This window comes from Adiantum capillus-veneris, chromosome 17 (genome assembly GCF_014529385.1).
Source record: "Adiantum capillus-veneris isolate H3 chromosome 17, ASM1452938v2, whole genome shotgun sequence".
Lineage (NCBI taxonomy): Eukaryota > Viridiplantae > Streptophyta > Polypodiopsida > Polypodiales > Pteridaceae > Adiantum > Adiantum capillus-veneris.
In genome coordinates this window covers 47,616,897-47,640,474 of record NC_140947.1, presented here as the reverse complement: position 1 = coordinate 47,640,474, position 23,578 = coordinate 47,616,897, and the positions used below count along the sequence as shown (strand labels likewise).

The 23,578-nt window shown below is 43.1% G+C and overlaps 2 protein-coding genes and 1 pseudogene across 2 annotated transcripts; all 3 read left to right on the top strand.

Moving 5' to 3' along the window:
* Positions 1–14,046: 14,046 nt before the first annotated feature.
* LOC147437194 (uncharacterized) lies at positions 14,047–15,954 on the top strand. The gene has a single exon (XM_086485871.1). The coding sequence runs from the start codon at positions 15,424–15,426 to the stop codon at positions 15,916–15,918; it is 495 nt and encodes a 164-aa protein (XP_086341997.1). The 5' UTR covers positions 14,047–15,423; the 3' UTR covers positions 15,919–15,954.
* A 74-nt stretch (positions 15,955–16,028) lies between these two features.
* Positions 16,029–17,069, top strand: LOC147437192 (uncharacterized). Its single transcript, XM_086485872.1, has one exon. The coding sequence runs from the start codon at positions 16,029–16,031 to the stop codon at positions 16,428–16,430; it is 402 nt and encodes a 133-aa protein (XP_086341998.1). The 3' UTR covers positions 16,431–17,069.
* LOC147437193 (uncharacterized) lies at positions 16,605–17,062 on the top strand (annotated as a pseudogene).
* Positions 17,070–23,578: the final 6,509 nt, after the last annotated feature.

Sequence of the window (23,578 nt, the reverse complement as noted above, 5' to 3'; positions counted from 1 at the left end):
ACCAAAGCAAACACATATAATTGAATGGCATAAGCCTCATCAATCCCTTTACAACCCCCTAGCACAATCTCTTGGTAGGTGAATTTTTTTGGATGAATTGTAGCAAAGAGGTGTATCTCAATTCAATTCAAGGAACCCATTCAAAATTAAGGTTGTGAGTGCTAATATTTTGAAAATGTTTTTTGTGTGTTTAGAGTTGCACACGAATATTGTTGTACTTGACCAACTAATTTATTTGTTTGCAACTACATAAAGAGATTACTTCATGCATATGGAAAGCTACGTGAAAGTTATGCATTGTACAAGGCAAACATAAAAGATTTGATAGTGCCAAATCAAACAAATACAAACTCATGTGGATGGAGATGTCTCCTCCATGCTGAGTACATACTAAAGAGCCTCTTTGCATTCCTATTCATAGGACAATTAAAGAAAAGGTTTACAAATTATTTCCTCTTTTTTTTTGCATTTTGGGCACAAGCCATTGCTACTGCCAAATCTCTTGGTTTTGACCCTACACCAAATGCCTTGACGCAAGACCAACCATAGTAAGTGACCATAATTGGCATGTTGTGAGAAAGTATAAATTGCTTTAAACCTGAAAGTCCAATGAGCAGCACTCCATGTAGTTTTCCGCCTCCTACTCAGTTTTCTTTTAAGGGCTTCATTCACCCTCCTTTTGTAACTTTCCCTCTTGTACATGTTGTTGATAACCTATTGTAGGCATTTCTAGTAAGTTTTTCCACCTTGCAAATGATGTAGTAACAGCTTGAGCTATTGGATCCTATCCAACAACGGGCTAAGACAAGGATGTGTTAAGAAAATCTTAAGTTGATTCTTGAATTTTACCAGGTATAATTTTGTATTTCCTACTTATGTTATAAATTGAATCATTTTGAGTAGTTAAGTGGCCTTCAACCTCCATGTCCATTGTGTGCTCTCTTGGTTGTGTGCGTGTGTGCTTTCACAAGCTCAAGCTCTCTTCTTCTCTAACTCTATACATGGTATCATACCCTAGTTGTGGTTGAGATGTGAGTAGCAAGCAAGAGTAGTGGAAGAAGCAGTTGAGGATAAAGGTTTATACATTCTCCTCCTTGGTGTGTTGGGTATTGCACTCATTCTCGGGATTCTTGGCAGGCATCACTAAGAACATTTGATTTTGGCTATTTTTGTGGGATATTGTTGTGTTTCAAGATCTTATACTATCCTTTAGACTATGCCTATGTAGCCAAATTTCCATTTGAGCACGATCTATGTTCTAGAGTTAGAGTGTGTTTGCATGCACAAATGAAAAGGTTTGGGGTCTTCAAGCTTTGTTAAAATCTTGTCACAGCCATAAATGTGGTTAACACTAAACCCTCTACCCCCCCCCCCCCCCCCCCCCCCCCCCCCCAGTTCTATTGTTTCATCCTCTTCACAACCTTTTATCGACACAATTAAATAAATAAAAGACATTTTTAATGTGAGAAATGAAGGCCCTTGACACTTTGTTCATCAAATCCATCATACATGCAACTGAACTAGGTGTCTCCTATAGTAAGGTTCACATCCTCACCAATACTAATGGTGTATGCATTGTACTTAGATCCTTGCATGTATACATCATTCGCATTGGTGAGGATGTGCACCTTACCATATATAACGTACACCATTGGGATTGGTGAAGACATTGTACTATATATAGTGTGAACAAAGTTTAGACAATGACATTGTTAATGGTAACTTTGCTCATTGGTTGCATGTCCTATCTAAACCTCAATGCACCATTCTTCTTCTAAAATGTAAACCACCTGTTTGAATAGGGTGCACAAGATGGCTCCAAAATCACCATTTGTATCTTCTTATTGAGCACAACTTTACTTTGTCACCTAGTTTGAATAACAGCTTCAAGTTGGTCCATCATTGTATCCACAAAAGAAACCACTTCAAAGACTCTTGAAATAACTTCTTTAGGCTCGATCACTTCACATCCCTATAAGTCCCACAAATATATTGCTTTCCTGCTTACATAAGTCATTTAACGTTACAAATACAATATCTTTTCCACTGGCATAAGTCATTGAACTTCTTGTAAGACACCAAACCCTCTAAAATCAAGCCCAAAAGTCCAAAAAATAAAGGTATCTTGGCCATCAAATTGATAAGAGCTTTCCCTTTTGTTTATAATCATGAGCCCACTTTATAATAGAACTTGGGAGAAATGTGTATATCCTCATATTCTTTGAACTCATTTGTTACCTTTGGCAGTGGAGGGTCTTAAACTATCCCTATTTCTACGATGATCTATGCACACAATTTGGAACTGAACGGCTCTCTTACCATCCCTACTTTGAATCCTTGCATAAGCAAATCCATAATCTAGAAACTTGGTCTCCATACCTACAATTGTGATGGGCTATCCCAAAATAAGAGGATAAGTAGAGTGATCCTGCAAAAAAAAAATTACTCATCACATACACCCCCAATAGCCACTTTAACAATGGGGCATGCACCATAATGATCTCTTGGTAAGGCATAAGTAGCTCAAGTTTGCCATCCATGATCAATATTTATGGTCACTTTCCTTTCAAGTATAAGCTCTTTGGCATAATATTATTTTTTTATTCACAGTCATCAGCAAGTGCAACACAAGGCTCATCAAAATCTCCCACCTTTACCAAGGTCTCCATCATAGCCCTGGCTTGGTGAGTTCTTGTTAAATGGCTCCTTGGTATTATACCTAGTTCCTCCTCTTTATGAAAGCGCACATGTTTCACCTTTCATGAAAACTTGTGCTATTCAAACAACTCTTAATTGGTTCCTTATCTTCATATTCATATAAAATTGTTTCAATCTTTTGTTGAAGTCTCTGAACCATTGAAATCCTTGGAGCTTCATTGTTTTTTGGCTCAATCAATATCTGACGCTTCCTTTTGATAATATCAATGATTTCATCATAAAAATTCCACTTTGTTATGCCCATGATCTCTCATAAAGTGCATTCCACTTTGTTGTTAGGGATCCGTACCTTCTTTAGGATCTGTAGCTAGTTTGTTGTCAAACTTCAATTTATAACCAGTTCCTTTAGGTTTACCTTGCTTCTTTAGATTTACCAGGTCCATTGATCCTCCTCCTCTTTCTTATTATTTGCCCTTGTTTTTCCCCTTTGAAGTACCTAGATTTTCCTCTTTCCATATTTGCCTTTCTTCTACAATTCCTTTTGTCTCCATAATATAAGCATAAATTGAGAGAGAATCCAGAAGACTCCCACAGGGTCCTCCCAACCAATTGTCTTCTTGATAAAGTTTTCCACTTGATATAGTGTTTTATGAGCAACCCTTCCTTTTTCATCAGTTTTCTTAGCATAAGTTTCTCCAGGTTTGACTCCACCAAAATCTTCATCCATAAATGTGCTCTACCTAGCCATAACTAGATGCTTCAACAAGACTATTGCTAGACACCATCTCATCCATAATCTTTTGTATGCCTCCATTTTCAAAGTTTTTTAAAAAAGGAAAGTTTGTTTTCCTAAACTCAATCATTTTATCTTTCTAGAAAATGAAATTTTTTCTTAGAGATTCATTAAAGTCTTCACATTCTTTTCAAATCTGATCATGCATATCGCACTAGATATAGTGCGTGTCAACCTCTTCTTATCTTAGAGACCATTTTCTTGGTCTAGGTGTTGAACCCTTGTCTTCAAGCTTGAGAGCATTCAGGTTTTTCAATCCTTGAGTGCCCTTTACAAGTTTATCCAGAATCATTTCTTCAAGCTTTGCACCTATGGCATTTGGTTTCACAGTTGCTTCCTCTTTACTTGAATCTGCTCTATCTTTGCCACCATAAGCTTGTCCATCCATTTTTTCCTTTTCACTATCATAATGATACCTTTCCTAACCTCTTTCCACTCCCTTTTCAACCCTAATTCACCAGCTAAATTTTCTAAAAGATCCACCAATTAACTCTTTGAAGTCGTTGATTTGTATCCTGACAAAAGATCCACTTTCTCTAATGCTAAATGCTTTTGTTCATTCATCAAGAGCTAATCAAATACTCTCTAAATATCTCATAAGGATTCAACAATTGATAACCCCCTACTACATTTTTGTATCCATTTATTAAAACTATGTTTATGCACCTTCTCTTTATTATCCATGATCTATTCTTCTCTAAAAGATCCTACTCATTAGGGCCTCAATGGAGTCTTCTTGGGACCCTTTAATTTTCCCAAGCCTAATCAAAGTGATTAAAAAATAGCCAAATGGGGGAGTGCTATGTGTCAAAAATGTTGGGTTTCTACGAGTCTAAATATTAGAGGTCAAACATACAAGTTTAGGCAAAAGAGGCCTTTTATATTTTGTAAGATGGTTGAAAAATGGAAAAAAATATCCCCCAATTTTTACAGGGTCCACTTGTTGTAGCCATCAATGGGTCACTTTCTATAGGTGGGCAAGCTTCTTATCCCTCCCTCCTCCTTGGGATAATCTAAAAAACACCCTAACATCATTACTGCTCATTGAAGGCTTCTTTTCCCTCCCTCTAATTACTTTCCCTCTCTGAGATCTAGACCCTTCCTTCTTTGTACAACCTCCAAACCTGCTTTTCACTCTCTCTTTCTAAATGAAAGAGCAACTTTCACATCCCTTTCTCCCTCCCCTCCTGTTCCAAGCTCAAATATGAAATGCTAAACCGAAATCCAATTATGGAGAGCTTCACCTACACTCCACATGATGCTCCCTCCATAGCTCCCTTACCTCCTACCATCTTCTTTTTTAGAAGAATCTCATTGTGAAGCTCCTACATAACCATTGTAGTTTAGGGTAACATCAAGCACATGTAAATTCTCTTTTCCTTTGTCAAGTCCAAGAAACCACCATCTTGACACCACCATGAATGATAGACATCGGTCAAGAATTAAGGCGTTCTACACTAGCATTTGCCAACAACTCTATATTGTTTTCCCATACTAACCCTAGAAACTTATCGAGGGCAAATGGGAGGCATTGGATTTTGACATGATGAATGCGGGCAAAGCTTCATGTTTGCATGCAAGGAGATGATGCTTGGGATGCCAATGTAATGATGATTTGACCTTATTAAACCTTTGAGAATACTTGGCCCTCTGGTTTGAATTGAGGGGTGACTACACTTTTCTTGTATATGGGGGCTCTATATGCAAGGGCAAGGAGAGCTTTGGAATGTGGAAGGAAATTTGTTTCTTGACTTGTATATTTGTAAAATATCCCATTGCAATTTTATCTCTATTATGACTAATTTAAAATAGATTTTGATAGAGGCTTCTTCTTGTTACCATATACATGTGGTAGTGATGTGTGTGAACACACTAGGACCGCCGGGGCACTTTTTCTCTCTTTAGGAGGTTTTTTCCCCCGAGCATTGTATATACGCCCATCACTCTAGGGCTATCTATCTTTCTATTTGCACACTAAGTAATACACTCTCTATTGTGTGCCTTGAGCTTCCTTCGTCTTCTCCAAGCTGTGTGTGTTTCTCTGCAACCCTAATTCCAACAATTGGTATCAAAGCAGGTTGCGTCCTCCCGGGCTCAGTCGACAGCAGCTCCAGTACACGCCTGCTCACTTTCTCCAATTTCAGTGAGCTTTGGCAAGCGTTCGCAGGTCGAGAAAAATTTCGGGAGAGCTCGTAGAGCCTAGTCTGCTCAGATTTTAGATTCGGGCTCATTTCAGCCTCCGTTTCTACTACAGACAGTACTGCACAAGCTATTTCGTCATTTTGTGCAAAATTTCTCTCAGTGCCGTTTTCTGCATAACATGTGTCTTATAGTCTTCTACGGTTTGTGCTATATAGCACGTGTTGTTCCGGCTCTGTCTCTCCTATTTTCGGGCAGTTTTCACATCAAATGCAGCATTTACCATGGCTGACAACAACAACACAGATGTATTCAAGATGTTTGCTACTGAGGACAGGTTGGATGGGGACAATTACCCTATGTGGGCTTATATGATGCAACATGTTCTTGTGTCAAAGGGCGTCTGGAATATTGTGCAGGGCATTAATGTACGTCCTGGTTTTGAGGATGTAGGCGATGTTGAGGATGTTGCAGGTCTTGCTGCAAGGATTGTTGTTGTTAGAGTTGTTTTGCCTACGGCAGAACAAGCTCGTTGGGATGTAAAGGATGCACAGGCTCATGCATTGCTTGCGTTGTCTGTGAAGCGCACCATTGTTCCTTACATCCATTCAGTAAAATCTGCAAAACAGGCTTGGGATATATTGGCTGGTCTTAATGCAAGTCGCAATGAGGCTAAAATTGCTTTGTTGCGTAAAGAGTTGGAGTCGAAGATTATGCATGAGGAAGATGATATGGACACTTTCCTTGCTAGTGTCAAGGATATCAATGAGCAACTTATTTCTGCAGGTGAAGTCATTTCAGACAGTTCCCTTGTGCAGACTGTTCTTGATGCCTTACCAGATTCTTACCAGACTTTTGCTAGTACTTGGAGACTTATGACCCAAGGAAATCCAGAAGTTGTCAAGTTTGATGCATTATGCACATTGCTGTTGCAAGAGTCACTTTCCAGAAAAAACAGGACTAGGCAACGTGCAGTTGAACAGGCTTTTATTGCTTCTCAAAGAAAGGGTGGTAACAGCAATGCAGCCACTTCAGATGGTTTTGCTGCGAGTAGCAAAACTTTTGTTGCTAATGCTTCTACTGGCAGCAATTTGTCTGGAAATTCTGGTGATAAGGGCAAAAAGAAGATGCGTTGCCATTATTGTAAAGCTAATGATCACTTGATCAAGTCGTGTCCTAAGTTGAAGGCCAAAGAGGCTAAGAAAAAAGAGGGTGGTTCCACTGCAAATGCTGGTTCCACTACAAATGCAGCCATTGTTGAGTCTTCTGTGAAAGGAGACTGCGATGCTGATGTCGATGCAGAATGGGCTTTTAGCGCAGTGTGCACTTACAATCCTGTTGTCCATGATGCATGCTTGTTAGTTGCTGCAGATTCACATGTGTGGTATTTCGACAGTGGTGCTACAAAGCACATTACCTCACATTGTGAATTGTTCACCTCTCTCGAGTCTGTCCCTCATGGGAATTCTGTCACTTGTGCCAACAATGCCTCTTATCCGGTTCAGGGAGTTGGAAAGATTGTGCTTACTGCTGTAAATGGCAGTTCTTTCACACTTGTTGATGCACTTTATGCACTTGGGATCAAGAAGAATCTCTTGTCTGTATCCGCACTTACTAGACTTTGACTTGTAGTCCAATTTGTCGATGACAGGTGTACAGTTCATGATCTCAGTTTTGGTGATGAAATTGTTGCATCTGGCCTTCTGTGCCGTGGGCTGTATAAGCTCACTTTGTATGACAAGTGTGGGTAAAATTTTGCAAATGCTGTTGCAGATTCAAGGGCTATTTCAGATGCAAAACCTTGGCATGCACGTTTTGGTCATCTGAATTTTGCCAGTTTGCTGGGTTTGCAGAAATCTGATATGGTTGCTTCTTTGCCGCCTCTTGAAGCACCTGTCAAACATGTTTATGAAGGCTATATTTTGGGTAAGATGCAGTGTTCTAAGTTTCCAAAGGATGGTTCAGTTTGGGCCACATGCAGATTGCAGCTTGTGCATAGTGATGTTTGTGGGCCCATGCAAAATCCGTCCTTGGGCAATTACCTGTACTTCGTGACTTTTATTGATGATTACTCCAGCCATGCATGGGTATTTCCGCTTACAGCAAAGTCCGAAGTTTTTATGTGCTTCAAACAATTTCTGGCTATGGCTAAAAATGTTTCGAAATGTACTATGGGCACCCTCCGTTTCGATCGAGAGGGGGAGTATATGTCTCATGAATTTAATGCATTTCTGGCTAGTCATGGGATAAAACACCAATGTATAGTGCCTTATACACCTCAGCAAAATGGTGTTGTTGAGAGGAAAAATAGGTCACTTACGGAAATGGCACGATGTATGGTCAAAAGTCAAGCTTTGCCGCATTCTTTTTGGCTTGAGGCCATCATGTGTGCCACTTATGTACTAAACAGGTGTCCTACGAAAGCTTTGCAGTCTATTACTCCAAATGATGCATGGCATGATAGAAAGCCTTCTATTGAGCACATGCGTGTTTTTGGCTGTTTGGCATATGCTTTGGTGCCACAAGTGCAACGTAGAAAATTAGATGATAAGGCTGTCAAATGTATTTTTGTTGGTTATAGTGCTGAAAGAAAGGTTACAGGTTGTATCGTCCACAAACAAAACGTATTCTGGTTTCATAGGATGTAGTGTTTGTGGAAGATTCTGTTCAGCCCTTGCTGTCATGTACTAGAGACAGTAATGTAAGCTCACACGACATTTATGACACTTTGTTGCCTCTTTTCGGTGGTGGAAATATGAATGTAAGTTCCAATGAGGCAAATGTACGGCCCATGGGGGTTTCTGAAAATGTTACAGATCAGTCTATTATTGATGCAGACGTACATGATGTACTTGATGAGGAAAGGGCTGAAAATGAGCAGGCTAGAGGTATGCCAAAATGGCTAGCGCACACTTTGCGTGACAGTAAATTGGATGCACCTTTGTCTACTCGTACTCGTTCAGGCTCTCTCCATGCATCTTATGCATCAGATTGTTATGCTTTGGCTGTGTCTAGCTTACGAGGAGCCTCTGTCTTTTGATGAAGCACAGAATTCAAAAAATTAGATGGCTGCCATGCAATCAGAATATGATGCACTTATAGAAAATGACACATGGACTTTATGTGATTTTCCTCCTGGCAAAAGGGCCATTGGTACGAAGTGGATTTACAAGTTGAAACGCAAGCCGAATGGTGAGATCGATCGCCATAAGGCTCGACTTGTTGCAAAGGGTTATGCACAGCAAAAAGGCATAGATTATGAAGAGACTTTGGCTCCCACTTGTCATATGACTACTGTGCATTTTCTATGTGCATTGGCAGCTCATTTTGGTTGGGATGTACATCAATCAGACATTGTTACTACTTTCTTGAATGGTGACATATTTGAGGAAGTTTATGTAACGCAGCCTCGCGGTTTTGTCATAAAAGGACAAGAAGACAAAGCGTGCAGATGTAAGAAGGCTTTGTATGGGTTGAAGTAATCTCCTCGTGCTTGGTATGAGAAAGCTGACACTCATTTGGTCAAACGAGGCTTTCGTAACAATCCAACAGAAAGCACATTGTATGTAAAGCGTGAGGTTGATGTACTTCTCATTGTAGTTCTTTATGTCGATAAATTGTTGATCACTGGACCAAATGAGAGACATATTGCTGAATTTAAGGCTGATTTGAATGCTACTTTCAAGATGAAAGATTTGGGGCTGTTGCATCATTACTTGGGTATACAGTTTAAGTAGTGTGATGGTGGTATTGCCTTGTGTCAGAAAAGTTACATAGAGACATTGCTATGTAAGTTTGGACTTGAGGATTTCAAACCTATTGCCACTCCCATGGAAACAAGTTTGAAGTTGAGTCTACATGATTCTGGCGATCCTGCTGATGTCACTCTTTACCAAACTGCTGTTGGCTGCCTCATTTATTATGCAACACGAGGCCGGATATTCAGTTTGCAGTCTCACAGGTCAGCAGATTTATGCATAGCCCAGGGTCTAAGCATTGGCAGGCTATCAAGAGGATTTTCTGCTACCTTAGTGGCACTTTACATCTTGGTTTGTTTTATCCCAAGGGGGGATCATTGCCGCCAGACTTACATGCTTTTTTGGACTTAGATTGGGCTGGTTGTTTTGACACGCGAGTGTCCACAAGTGGTTTTTGTTTCATGCTTGGCAGTTCATGTATATCATGGTTGAGCAAGAAGCAACCTACTGTGGCCACTCCGAGTTGTGAGGCTGAGTACAAGGCAGTCTTCACAGCTACGATTGAGTGTGTGTGGCTCAGACGCCTTATGGCTGATTTGGATGTTGGACAGGACACTGCCAACACTATCTACACTGACAGTCAGAGCGCATTGGCAGTTGCGAGGAACCCAGTTTTTCATGCTCGCACAAAGCACATTGAGTTGCATTACCACTATGTCAGGGAGAGGCTCTCAGCAGGAGAGATCAGCTTGGCTTATGTGCCAACACATGACAACCTTGTAGATCTTTTCACAAAGGCATTGTCTCGTGAGAAGCTTGAAGCTTTCCGCAAAGCTTTGGGCTTACTCCCCTTTGCGGACTGATCATGTCCTTAGGGCATGGTACTTCCCTTTACTCATGTGCCAGCTCTCGTTCACCGCATCACTCCAGGGGGGATTTGTTACCATATACATGTGGTAGTGATGTGTGTGAGCACACTAGGACCGCCGGGGCACTTTTTCCCTCTTTAGGAGGTTTTTTCCTCCGAGCGTTGTATATACGCCCATCAATCTAGGGCTATCTATATTTCTATTTGCACACTAAGTAATACACTCTCTATTGTGTGCCTTGAGCTTCCTTCATCTTCTCCAAGCTTTGTGTGTTTCTCTGCAACCCTAATTCCAACACTTCTTTGAGTATGGTGTTGTTACGTCATTTTTTGGGTTTTATGTGAATATGGCACGTTCATGCTATTTGGGACAAGCTCTAAATTTGCATCGTAAAAATCAAACTATTTCCCATGCGTGTGATGATTTTAAGATTTTTAAAAATCATATATAAGTGAGTTTAAATTCATTTGAAGTTATTTTTGAGTCAAGTTTTTTAGCTCATTACCCTTGAAGCCTTTCTCTTTTAATCATTGTGGGCATGCATCTAACTAGCACACTCAAGCCACGTCAACCCTCTGTGATGTGCTAATTGAATGGAGAAAATCCCCATCCTCCACTTGGTGGAAAAGATACTCGATGTGTTGGAGGGTTTGATCAACATGGAAGACATCACACACCTCCACACAAACATCTTCCAAGAAATCACAACTTACATGGATACATAGATGTTAGAGTATGTGATCAAGTTTGAGGGAGAAGACAGTTCATGTGTTCCTATTGATTTTGCCAAGCACCCCTTCTGAGATGACAAGAATTTTCACTTTAGATTGTTGAGTTTTTTAAAGGGATTTAGTGAGATGGATTTAGCACACCAAAAATGACACAACCAGTCTTCTTTGTGAGGCCAATGCAAACAGGAGACCTTAGCAAAGCAAGAAGACACATCTATGTCTTTGGTGCTACTAGGTGATGCATTACCCGAGTAGGAGGAAGACAAGATGATGGAAGGGGAAGAGGTGATCAAGGAGGTTGACAAAATTGCAATTTTGCAGGTACATCTAGTAGTAATCAGGGGGGTTGAATTCTTATTAGATGACATTGCATGTGCTTTTGAGATGCATCAAGATGAAGCTCTCTTTGTGATTGCAATGTATGTGGGGATTTGAGTCATGAAAAGTCCAACCAAGCTGAACAATCACATGGTAGTGGATTTAGAGACACCACTTTGAGAAAGGTCTTTACATTCACACAAAATGAAATTCTTTTGGAGGCATTTGTTGTAGAAAAGTGTTTGTATCAACCAAAACAAGGACTTCTACGAGAGTGTGGAGAATGAACTCTTCCAACATCACCGCCTGCAATCACTATGACTGGGGTAGTCCAAATTAGTGCCCATCGTGATGGATGAGTCCGCAGAGGTAATGTTTGATTTGAAGCATTGATCATAGAGACCATAATTTTGTTCCTTCAAGTACAAAATCAATATCTTTAGTATATTGCAAATAGCTAAGGAAATTGACAACTTTGTGATGCAAAGAGACAGATTTCATGGAGCATGTAAAGACAAGGACTCCTCCCTTTGACACTTTTTACCAAGCTTCAATACTTCCATCGTCAAAGTGCTCCACTCAAAGTACTTGGAAATGGGCATGGGGATTTCATCAAGTGTAGAGCACTTAACATGGTTTTATCCAAAGACTCCCTTGTCCCCAATTCCCATACATGTTTCCTCATTAACCAAGAATATGCTTTGTATAGATTTGGGAAAAAATATGACGGGTCTTTTCTTGGCCATTGTACCCTAAGCTTAGCCCAAGGAATTACAAGCCGTGGTGAAATTGTAAAACCAATGGTGAGAAGCCAACAGTTAGTCTGCCTTCAATAGCTAGATTTAAGGAGCTTGTCTAAAGGCTAAACTACACGTCAGTATGTAATGTTTTCATGATGGAAAATTCTGAGCATGGTCTTTGCACATTGGTGGACAACCAATGTACTAATGATTTTGGGTTGAAAATTTCATGCTAATGACTATGATGGCATAGAACATTCATTGGCACAGACTGGAGGCTATGCAAGTTTAGAGGGGGTGGATGTCATGTCACTTTGTGTGGCCATGGATGGAAACCAAGAATTAATAGAACCATTGCACACTTTGACAGATTTGGTATAGATTTCCATCTAATCCTTTTGCCAGACACAGGGGCTACTGGAGATAAATGATGTGCTTAGCCATACTTTGATTGGTAAGCATGCCATATATTGTGCTTGATATTCCTTTGATGATATGTAAGCTAAATGGTACGCTTCTTGGTGTTTGGGTTGATATGTATACCATATGAGATGCTTTTATGAAAGCACAAGTGGTTTTGAAAGGGCTTCCAATCTGGAATGTTATCACTTGGACGACATTGATTGTGGTATATGTCCAACCTAGCTGGGGACTATTGGCAAAAGATGATGTGCTAGGAAATGCTTTGATGAATATGTATGCCAAGTGGCTAGGATAGTGGCCACTCAAAGGCCATAGCAATCGCCATCCAAAATGGGGTTTTTTTTTTTTTTTTGGGGGGGGGGGGGGGGGGGGGGGGGGGAAGTGAGCGATGGTGCAAGGCAACAAGCAAAGAGGGTGTGCAAGGGGATGATCCAGGAGAGGGTCTCTCTCTCTCTCTCTCTCTCTCTCTCTCTCTCTCTCTCTCTCTCTCTCTCTCTCTCTCTCTATGTGTGTGTGTGTGTGTGTGTGTGTGTGTGTGTGTGTCTCCCCATTGACGAGGGAGCTTTATTAGAGAGTGCTTGATCTTTTCCAGATTGAAGTGCATATTGGTGCATGAACTTGGGAAAGTGTACAAGAGCATAACTTATAAGTAGAAGCCAAGGAGACGAGGCCCTCATGCATGCATGGATTGTGTGTGTGCACGCAATGACCTGAAGCTCTCTTGAAGGACAACAAAGAGGAGGACATCTACTTGGTGTTTTTTTGCTTTCAACAAGCAGAAGATTACTTAGTGCTAGATCTAGACGACTCAAGGGAATTCGACAACTTGTAGCTTGAATTATCTTCTTGTAACTAGGAAATTGGGTTGGGATACCTCCGCATGGGTGTAAGCCGCATGTCGCAAGCTACAAAATGTTGCAAGGCTGTTTGGGTTCACTAGAGTGCATCGCCTACAATGCGTACTCACTAAAAATCATTTCTTGTAATTAGATTCTTGGAATTAAACAAGCTACACTGTGGTACACCAAGAAAATGTCGACCCAAGGAGAAGCCATCGGCACCTGTGTTAAAGTTAGCAGGTAGATGACGTAGTACTTGTGCAGCTGTTTGATGCAAGGTATGGTCGGCACTGCGGGAAGTGTATGTCAAATGTGGATTTTAGCAAACCAAAGGAGGTTTTCATGCTCAACTCGCCGGGATTCCCAGAAGTGTGGGTGCAATCATCAACTAGTGCCATGATATGTTATATGTTGAATGCTTTCACAATTTTGCCAATTTCGAGGCTCTCGAGATGCATGAAACCGCTCAAACGAATGTTGTTTGAAGGTTGCCACACTTGTAGCGGTCCTACTCTTCTCAGGGTGGTGTGCGGGATTGACTGTGACCTGTTTGCATCGCCGTGGGCTTGTCCACACTAAAGATTATGTTTATGAAGGCTTTGTTGGATCGGCAACTTTTGGCGTGTGAAATGGGGCCATGACACCCAAAGCTTTTTAAAGCTATTAATAACAAAAAAACAACGAGCTACAGTTGATGCAGGTGCTGGGCTGCTTGAAGGAAAGAAGGGCCACTTGGAGGTTTGCATGCGAGCATTGAGAAGGAGGAGAGGACCGCCAGTTGGGGAGAGCCAAGGATCGCAAGTCGAGGGAGGCCAGAGAGGAGCTGTAGCGAGCATGGCGGGCTGCCAAATCGGATTGCAGGAGAGAACTGAAGGCATGCATGGCCGTGTGAAGGGCCGCTTAAGTGCAGTTTTTTTTTATAAAAAGAATGCAAAATCGTCCGCAGTAGACGAGCAGAGCGAGCAGGGAATGTCGACAGGTGGGGTGATTGCATGAGGGGGGGAGCTCGTCCAAGCTGGGCTGATAGCCACCACGGGTTGCAACCCCTCAAGGGCTTGAGGAGCAGAAAAAATGAGGTCTAGAAGGAGCCGCCATACCAGGGCCGAGGACGGAGGGTGGTAAGGGCGGCAGTCCATCAAAGGAAGGAGCTGGTAGGTGGTGGGTGGGCTGCAGGGCAGCGCCACAGAAGGTGAGGAGGAGGTGGGTGCCATATCGGGTACCAGGCAGAGGTGGATGACGGAAGAAGGACTACCGTTGAGGCGCCACAAAGGCGGGCCGAGCTGCTGTAGACCAAACCAGGGCCAAGGACAGCGAGGGGGGAGCAAAGTCAAAAGCTTCCCTGGGAGGGTTATGGGGTCTCTGCACAGCCGCGAGTTGCAATATGGAGGAGAGCGCGGCTGAGGAGAAGAGGTGATGAGCAGGAGTAGTGCCATTTGGAGGCCATGCAGGATCGATGGACGCTTCCACTCCAGAGGAGGGAAGGACACAAAACAGGTCGTAGAAGGGAGGGCCGCCATCAGGAGGTGAAGAGGGCACTGCAGGATGCCATCTGTGTAGGGGCCTAGTGCATGCGAAGGAGTGGCTACGATAGAGGTATCTTGGGAGAATAAATCGGGCTGATGTACATAGCCAAAACCTGTAGAAGAAGGTGGTGAAGTGAGTGGAGTCAAGAGCTGCCGGTAGAGCAGGCCGAGATTGCAATAAAGGGAGATCAAGGGACTGCCTTTGTTTTTGAGGGATGGCACACACAAGGCCAGTGTGACCCATTATTATACACTCTCTTATAGGGATTAAGATAACTACAGCTTTTTGTAATCTTAACACCACCGTAAATACTAATATCTTTTCTTGTGTATGCAAGTGTATGAATCTATTGCTAGAGGTCCTGCAAGAGTGTGTGTTGGTCAATCAGTCTTGAAATATTATCTTTGAGTGAGGATACCCTAAAAGATTGTAGATGGGAGCCATGGAGGTATGCTTTGCAACTGAGTGTGTATAGTCTGGGATGGTCGGGACTGGGCTTGGACAATAGTCGTTGCTAGATTGTGAGTCAAGGTGTGTGTTTACTAGGGGATAGGGGTGCTGTGAGATCATTGGGCTATAGAGAGGTTGTCACTGAGTGTGCCGGTGGTTTTCCGGCTTCCCCCTTTCCATCTTGTGGTGCCCCCACTGAGGATCCATTGATTACTTCCTAACAAAGTGTTCGTGAATAAAGATGAAGCAGGAATTTGGTCCGGTGTTCAAAGGAGATGAAGATGCAGATGATTGGATAGCCGATTTTGAGCTATTTATGCTGGCAGTATTGCAGATGCCAGGTGATGAAGCAAAGATCTGGACTCTACCTTTGGTGCTGCGAGGTAAAGCAAAAGCTTGGTTCGATGGCTTAGAAGATGTGCACAAGCAGACTTGGACCGGATTTCGAGAGCACTATCTACAAAGGTATCGAAAGGTGGTGTCGGCTTTGGAAGCAGATACAAAGATCAAAGGCTTGCAGGAGGACGTAAGTGCAAATTTTGATGCTTTTGGTGATAAATTTGAAGCTTGTTGGGGGGATTTTGTGGCTGCTACCCAAGCAACAAATGCGGGATATTTTAAGCGGGAAAGGTTCTATCTTGTTTGCATCCCTATGTTTGTGAGAGGGTGGACTATGAAGATCCAAGGACCTTTGATGATGCTGTCCAAGTTGCCAGATCAAAGAGTCGAAAGATGAAGAAGAAGTTGGAGGCAGGATTGCTACAGTCGGCAATCATGATAGCCAGTGCACCTAGGCCCAAGTAGATTGATGAGCATAAAGAGGTAAAAGCTCCTTTTTTTATTAATATGAATGTGATCAAAGCACATGAAGCTGGTGCCAGGGTAGAAGAGGTAGAACAAATGCCAACCGGGTCTCAAAGGATACAGAGGGGCATATTAAGGGTGCCGCCCAGCTTGCTTCCTCAAGAGGACAAGGTGATAGAAGATCTTAAAGAAGAGGTGTCAGCTCTAGAGCCAGCAACGAGGCTGACAGCAAAGGTGCAAGAACCGGCAAGATCAGAAGAGGAGTCCAACAGCTCTCATAACTCTAGCAGCAGTTTGGATACAGATGCTACATGGGAGACAGAATTTATGTCTTCTAGGTATGAAACTTATGATTTTTTTCATGTAGATGAAGTGGAGAAAGATGTATACGAGTTGCCTGCCAGCCAGCTGAAGATCGAAGAGAAGCATAGTGCAAGTGTGTAGATGCCTTGTGTGAACAGGTCGGTCGAGCAGCCCTATCTTGTGTCTGGTGGTGGTGAGTGCTTGCTAGAAGAAATGTGGTTTGATTGTGCATCCAGATTGATTGAAGAGCAGGTTTCTGAGGATGACTTGCAGGAGCTAGGAACAGAAGCAGTGGTAGGTCAAGTTGATTTGTCTATGTAGGGGGTGGGGCAACCTTGCCTTGGTGAGCATGTAGAGGGGTACTTTGAAGTTTTGGAGTTGGTGTGTAGCCGTGGAGAGTTAGCTCCAGCAGATGACTCTATGGAAACTGATGCAGGTGCAGCCTATAAGAGAGAAGCTCCATGCAAAGAGGAAGGTTCCACCAACCTTGCAGGTGATGAGGTATTTGAAGAATAGGTTGAAGCTCGAGCAGGTCATGCTCTTGGGTACGAAAAGTTGGCCTTGGAGCCATTTACAGAGGGTTTGGATACAGGTTTGCAAAGGGATCAGGTTTGCTTGGCTATGCAGTAGGTGGAGGAAAATGGCAGGTTCTTGCTATTTTATGTGATGCTATGGATACATGCGGTGTTGAAGGTTGCTTTACAGGTATCTTTGTATCAGTTGCGAGGCTTTTTTGAAGAAGACTATACTACGGAGAGTTCTCTAACAGATGACATGATAGTTGCTTATAGTACTAATGCTTCAAGTGGTCGAAAGTATTCTTATGGTTGGCACGAAGACTTGTGGATGAAGGGTGACAAAGCTCCATGCTATGGAGAGCTGGAAGGGTGGCTTGTCTATTGGCCTACAAGTGCAAAGGAAGGCTTGAAGATGCATGCTTTACAGGTGGATGGCCATGGCCAATGTTTTGTTTTTGATCCAGGTGAACTCTATGCCATGCTTGGGGAATCCTTGAGCTTTCCATTTGATCCTGGCGGATGATGCATTAGCAGACAATTTTCTCTCTATCTCTATCCTATCTATATAGCCACTATATCATCATTTTCCTTATGTAGTCTATGTAGCTATGTTATATCATTCTCTCATGCAGTACAATTTTACCTAAATAATGCTACGGTTGAGCATGAATGCTCAACTAGGGGGTGGGCAATGATGGCACACCAAGAAAATGTCGACCCAAGGAGAAGCCATCGGCACCTGTGTTAAAGTTAGCAGGTAGATGACGCAGTACTTGTGCAGCTGTTTGATGCAAGGTATGGCCGACACTATCGGGAAGTGTATGTCAAATGTGGATTTTAGCAAACCAAAGGAGGATTTCATGCTCAACTCGTCGGGATTCCCAGAAGTGTGGGTGAAATCATCAACTAGTGCCATGATATGTTATATGTTGAATGCTTTCACAATTTTGCCAATTTTGAGGCTCTCGAGATGCATGAAACCGCTCAAACGAATGTTGTTTGAAGGTTGCCACACTTGTAGCGGTCCTACTCTTCTCAGGGTGGTGTGCGGGATTGACTGTGACCTGTTTGCATCGCCGTGGGCTTGTCCACACTAAAGATTATGTTTATGAAGGCTTTGTTGGATCGGCAACTTTTGGCGTGTGAAATGGGGCCATGACACCCAAAGCTTTTTAAAGCTATTAATAACAAAAAAACAACGAGCTACAGTTGATGCAGGTGCTGGGCTGCTTGAAGGAAAGAAGGGCCACTTGGAGGTTTGCATGCGAGCATTGAGAAGGAGGAGAGGACCGCCAGTTGGGGAGAGCCAAGGATCGCAAGTCGAGGGAGGCCAGAGAGGAGCTGTAGCGAGCATGGCGGGCTGCCAAATCGGATTGCAGGAGAGAACAGGTGTTATCGACGCGGTCCGTCGCTATGCGCGTCGCTCTTCGCGTCGCTATCCGCGTTGCTGTGAAACCAGTCGCTATTAGCGACGCGTATAGCGACGTGCATAGCGACGCATATAGCGACGACCATAGAGATGCATATAGCGACGACATAGCAGAAAAATATTTTCTTGGGCAAAGGGCAGGTAGCCTGGCCTGTGTCCAGTTAAAAGATTGACACAGCCACAGCCAGACTTCCTGCCCTCTACCCAAGAAAGCGAGCAGCACCAAAATATCAACCATGCTCCTGCGCGCAGAAATTTCGGCAAAGTTCCCTTTGTTTTTACATAAACTTTTCAAAAAAAAAAACCATATCATGTATACGCCTCCTATATGCTATCCATGTAGGATCTCACATGAGATTTAAGGCCAATGAAAGACAACCGTACCAACTGAAAAGCATAGCCATAACTTAAAAGCATAACCATAACTTAAAACCATAACTGGCTATAATCACTTTGATCAAAACCATAACGCAGATAACCATAACCATAAACAAGATTAACAATAACCATAAGCATAACCAGAAAGAGAAACAATAATTGTGTATACAATGACCATGACAATAATCATAACCATAAGGGAAACAATAACTATCTGAACACTAATTGTTTGTACAAAAAAGAGACACAGAAGCGTGTCTGTGTCTCACAAAGCATATAGATGAAATCTGGTCCACTAATGACTAGACGTCGCAACCTGCACATAGGACAACTCACAAAATTAGTATTGATATTACTTCACATATACTGACTTAATTAAATCAACTCACACATATTAACGTCTCACCTCAAGCGATCAACGAGACTGTAAGGCCTCCCAGTCTACAGGCTCTCCTGAAGCTTCAAGATCATTCAGTACTTCATAGATACCTCTGTGATATCCATCTGACTCCTCCTCGTGTGATGGAGCTCGATGCATCACAAGATTCTGCGTTTATACAAAAATCAAAGTAATAAGAATACATGATTCATCGCGCTTTAAAAAACGCCATAGTTAAGATTGGATTAGAAACTCACAAACTCATAGCGAAAGGTGTCGAAGCCTCCGCTGCCAAGATGAGATGTCCCCCTAGTCATCTGTCGTACCTACGCAGCCTCACGCGGCTGTCTGAACCGCGTGGCCGCTGTCCGCTCATCCTCCATGATCTGCAGCCATGTCTCGTGTGGGATGCCCAAAGGCTTCGGCGAGCCAGTCTTGAAAGCCTTCCGAGCTGCATCTCGTCGATGTTTGATGGTGTCCCGTGCAACACCCTTGATCCACCGCGCCGAAACAACGGAAGAACCCGGAGCAGGTTGGTACTCTCTCAGGATGGTCTCCACTATGTAAGTGACTTTTTCCTTTTCTTATTGATCCGAAGACGTCAGAATGCTGGTCGAAACCTGCAGCTCCACTAGCTGGCGAATCCACTGTCGCATCTCAGTCCCGACTTTATCCATGTCAACAGAACCATCCCCCCGTACAGTATAGAGCTTGGAGGCACTAGGATCGTGTGCCCCCCAAGGTGTCTGAGATGTGCCAAGAGGTGTGTCGAGAGGTGTGCCTGGGTAAGACGGGGGTCGTGAGCAAGGAGGGGTCAAAGCATCTGTGGACCCTCCTCCACAACAACCACCACCTCCACCTGACGATCGCCGAGATGGACGAGTGCGCCTGTGCTGCGGAGATGAGGACGTACCCGCCTCTGCCCCACCCCTAGGTGTCGAAGCGATCATGATGGGAGAAGAAGGCGTCGTACCCATAGGCATCCTGAACCCCGTAGGCGTCCCCCCCCTAGGCGTCGGTCCCTCGCGTGTGAAGCCCGGAGGCGTAGTACCCATGCCTCTGGCTACCCAGTACTGAGAAGCCTCTGCCATACAGCAGGCGTCATCCGTGTAATGAAGCCCATGAATGCATCTACACTCATGGAAGCGGGATCTGGAATCTCGTCTGCCATACTAAAGTCCTGCACAAAGAAAGTAAAATAAAGCGTCAGAACACATTTGTTTAAATTAACTTTAAGTTTAATTTTAAATCAAAGTCTTCACACAAACACTTACAGGCCTAGGCCTCGACGAGTGAGGCATCATTGATAAGATCTTGCACCGTATCATCGTCTATCTCTAATTGCAAACATAACTCTGCCCCAACTCGTTCTGGCAGATTGTCTTCATCCATTGCATCTTCATCTACAAGTGTCAATTCTGGCTCGTCTGCGTCATCCCTCGTATATCTGTCAGCTTCCTCTGCCATACCTTCGTCCATCTCATCTAATGTCACAATAGTATGGACGTCGTCTGACTGACTTTCCTCCAGGAGATCTTGTCCTTCAAATACTTGTTTATTTCTTGGAGCAACCTGAACCACAAACCACCATTGTCGCTCTCGAGGGTCCGGTACAAAGACCACTTGCTCACAATGTTCGGGGAGAGCAAATGTGTCGCTCGCATCTGTCCAAGTCTTTGTAGAATCTATTTGCACAAGTTTGTTTCCATCTTTCCAATCGACTGCAAATCATCTCGTGAAGCTCGATTGTCTTTCATTCCCATGATTGTCTTCCAGAGGAGCTCTCCCACATTCTTGAATATATGCATTGGATCCAGCAAATGGTTAATTAGTAAATCACCCCAGTACGGCAACGTATGGAGAATGGACAAACGTTTCATTCCTGGAACAGGTTGCCCCTCATGTTACTCCCATTGGCGACGCCACTCTTGTACATGCATAGGACGACATTCGATGCGACCAAGCTGGCCTTCGCGCAAGTGATGCCCATCTGGAAGATAACGGTGGTGGCCTTGATAAATTGTCTTTCGAAGAGAGGTAGAATAGCGCACATCCAAAGACTGTCCGCAAATTGGACATGCATTGTATCCCGAAGTTGTTAGTCCTGCATGTATCAAAGCATGAATCGGGCCAAGGCAAAGGGCTTGCGAATAGCGAGAATTTTGTAAATCAATAACCATTACCAGAAGCTTCTCCGTATCCTGGCCAATCATGCATCGTCCACATAAGAAGTCCATGGATCCTTGCATGCTGTTGTCCTACTGGTTCAACCGCATCTGCTATGTCGATCCCATGCCATAACTCCTGGAGCTCGTCAACTAGTGGAGCTAGATAAACATCCATGTTTTTTGCCTTGAACTTACCAGGTACAATCAAGCTTAAAATCAAATGACCCTTCTTGATAGCAAGCCACGGCGGGAGGTTGTAATTGATAAGGCACACAGGCCAAGTGCTCCATGACGAGCTTCTCAAGCCAAATGAACTGACTCCATCCATTGCCATGCCCAAACGCAAATTGCGTGGTTCACTCGTAAAATGTGGCCAGGTATCTTCAATGTGCCTCCAAGCCTTCGAATCAGCGGGCACCCTAAATGTTGCGTCAGTGGATCTATTCGTAGAATGCCACCGCATCAACTTTGCAATGGAACCACAACGAAACATGCTTTTTATCCTAGGAATAATAGGGAAATGCCGCAACACTTTAGCTGGCACTGTCTCGCCAACTGCATCTTGTTTGTAGCGCATTGCTCCGCACTTAAGACACGACAGACAATTTGCAAATTCATTGTGAAAAAGAATGAAATCATTTGGACATGCATGAATCTTGTTGTAGTCCAAGCCAACTGAGGTCAGAAGTTGCTTTGCGTCTGGCCTGGAGGGGGGCATTTCATTGCCAGCCAGGAGAAGTTGCTCCCGCAATAACCTGTTTAAGCCACATTACATTAAAAAGCTCTCCGAGCACATCACCGTTGCAATCGGAAAATCTCTTTTGTAAATTACGTACCTAAACAAAGCAGTGACACTTGCATCTGACCACCCGTACACTGACTGAAGATTCAAAAATGCCAGACAAGTACGAAGCACAGATATTTTGGCGCCTTCATAGATTGGTTGACGTGCCAACTTCCTCAACATGTCTTCAGGAGATAGGCTCACCGCTTCTGGTGCTGCTTCGTTCGCGTTCTCCTCGCTTGTCTGGAAGAAGGCATCCAGCATCTCCTCCATGCCGTCATCTTCTGTCTGTAAGCCCTTTTTTGCTTCCATCCGTGGCTCTATATTGGTCGGACCTTCACGCATAATCTTTTCTCTCTCTCTCTCAGATGTAGGTGCTATGTCGCGGAAATCAATGCCCGTTCCGTAGGAGTCGTATCGCAGATTCTATACGGTTTCTCTAGCAAACTCTCCGTACTTGTGCACATGCTCATTACATATCCTACGCTTGCGCAGGATTTGATACTTGCAGAGCGTGCACGAGCATGCAATCTTTTCCTCCATGTTAGTTGATGACGTTGCCATCTACAATGATTATGATTGTTGTTTTAATATATATATATATATATATATATATATATATATATATATATATATATATATATATATATATATATATATATATATATATATATATATATATATATATATATATATATACTCCTCACAATGTAAACTACCTCGCATTCTCTATTCTTGCCCAATATCCATACACCTCGGTCCAGAGGTGTACGGAGATCAGGACCACAGGGTCAAAATCTCGTCTTTATTGGTCAAATCCTATATGGGTAGACACATACGTGCACTCCCAGGTGTACATGGCAATGCATGTAGCAGGAAAAACCCCTTTGCCTCTTTTAGTTCCATAGTTTCTTCTCTGTCTACGAACCCACCTGCCTCCATTCCGAGGTAGCCTATCAGAGAAAGCTTTCCAATGCCGCACTTGATGAATCATATATTAAAGCATGACCATTTTTGTCATTTTTGTAATGTTCCGTCTGTTTGCAATTTTTTGCACAGGTTTTTCCAAGGATATTATGCCCATCCTGGTGTTTTTTTCACCACATGCACAAGCCATGGAAGTTCTCAGCCCAATGAAAGTTTTCTACCTGATTTTAAACCGGACGGGGCCTCCATGTCCAAGCCAGAAGATAATGTGGAGATGGATGAGCAACTTGAGAAAGATTCAGAAGCCTTGCATGGTTCTTGCTCAAAAAAGCGATCTCGATCTCTCTTTCTCTCTCAATCTCACTCTCGCTATCTCTCTTTCTCTCTCTCTCTCGATCTCGCTCTCGCTATCTCTCTTTCTCTCTCTATTTCCTTATTTTCCTATCTCTCTCTCTCTCGATCTCGCTCTCGCTATCTCTCTTTCTCTCTCTATTTCCTTATTTTCCTATCTCTCTCTCTCTCTCTCTATATATATATATAACTCTCTTTCTCTATCTCTCTAGCTATTTCCTATCTCTCTCTCTCTCTCTCTCTCTCTCTCTCTCTCTCTCTCTCTCTCTCTCTCTCTCTCTCTCTCTCTCTCTCTCTCTCTACTTCCCTATCTCTCTACTGATCGAACGAGCGACTGAGCTAGGAAGATCTAGAC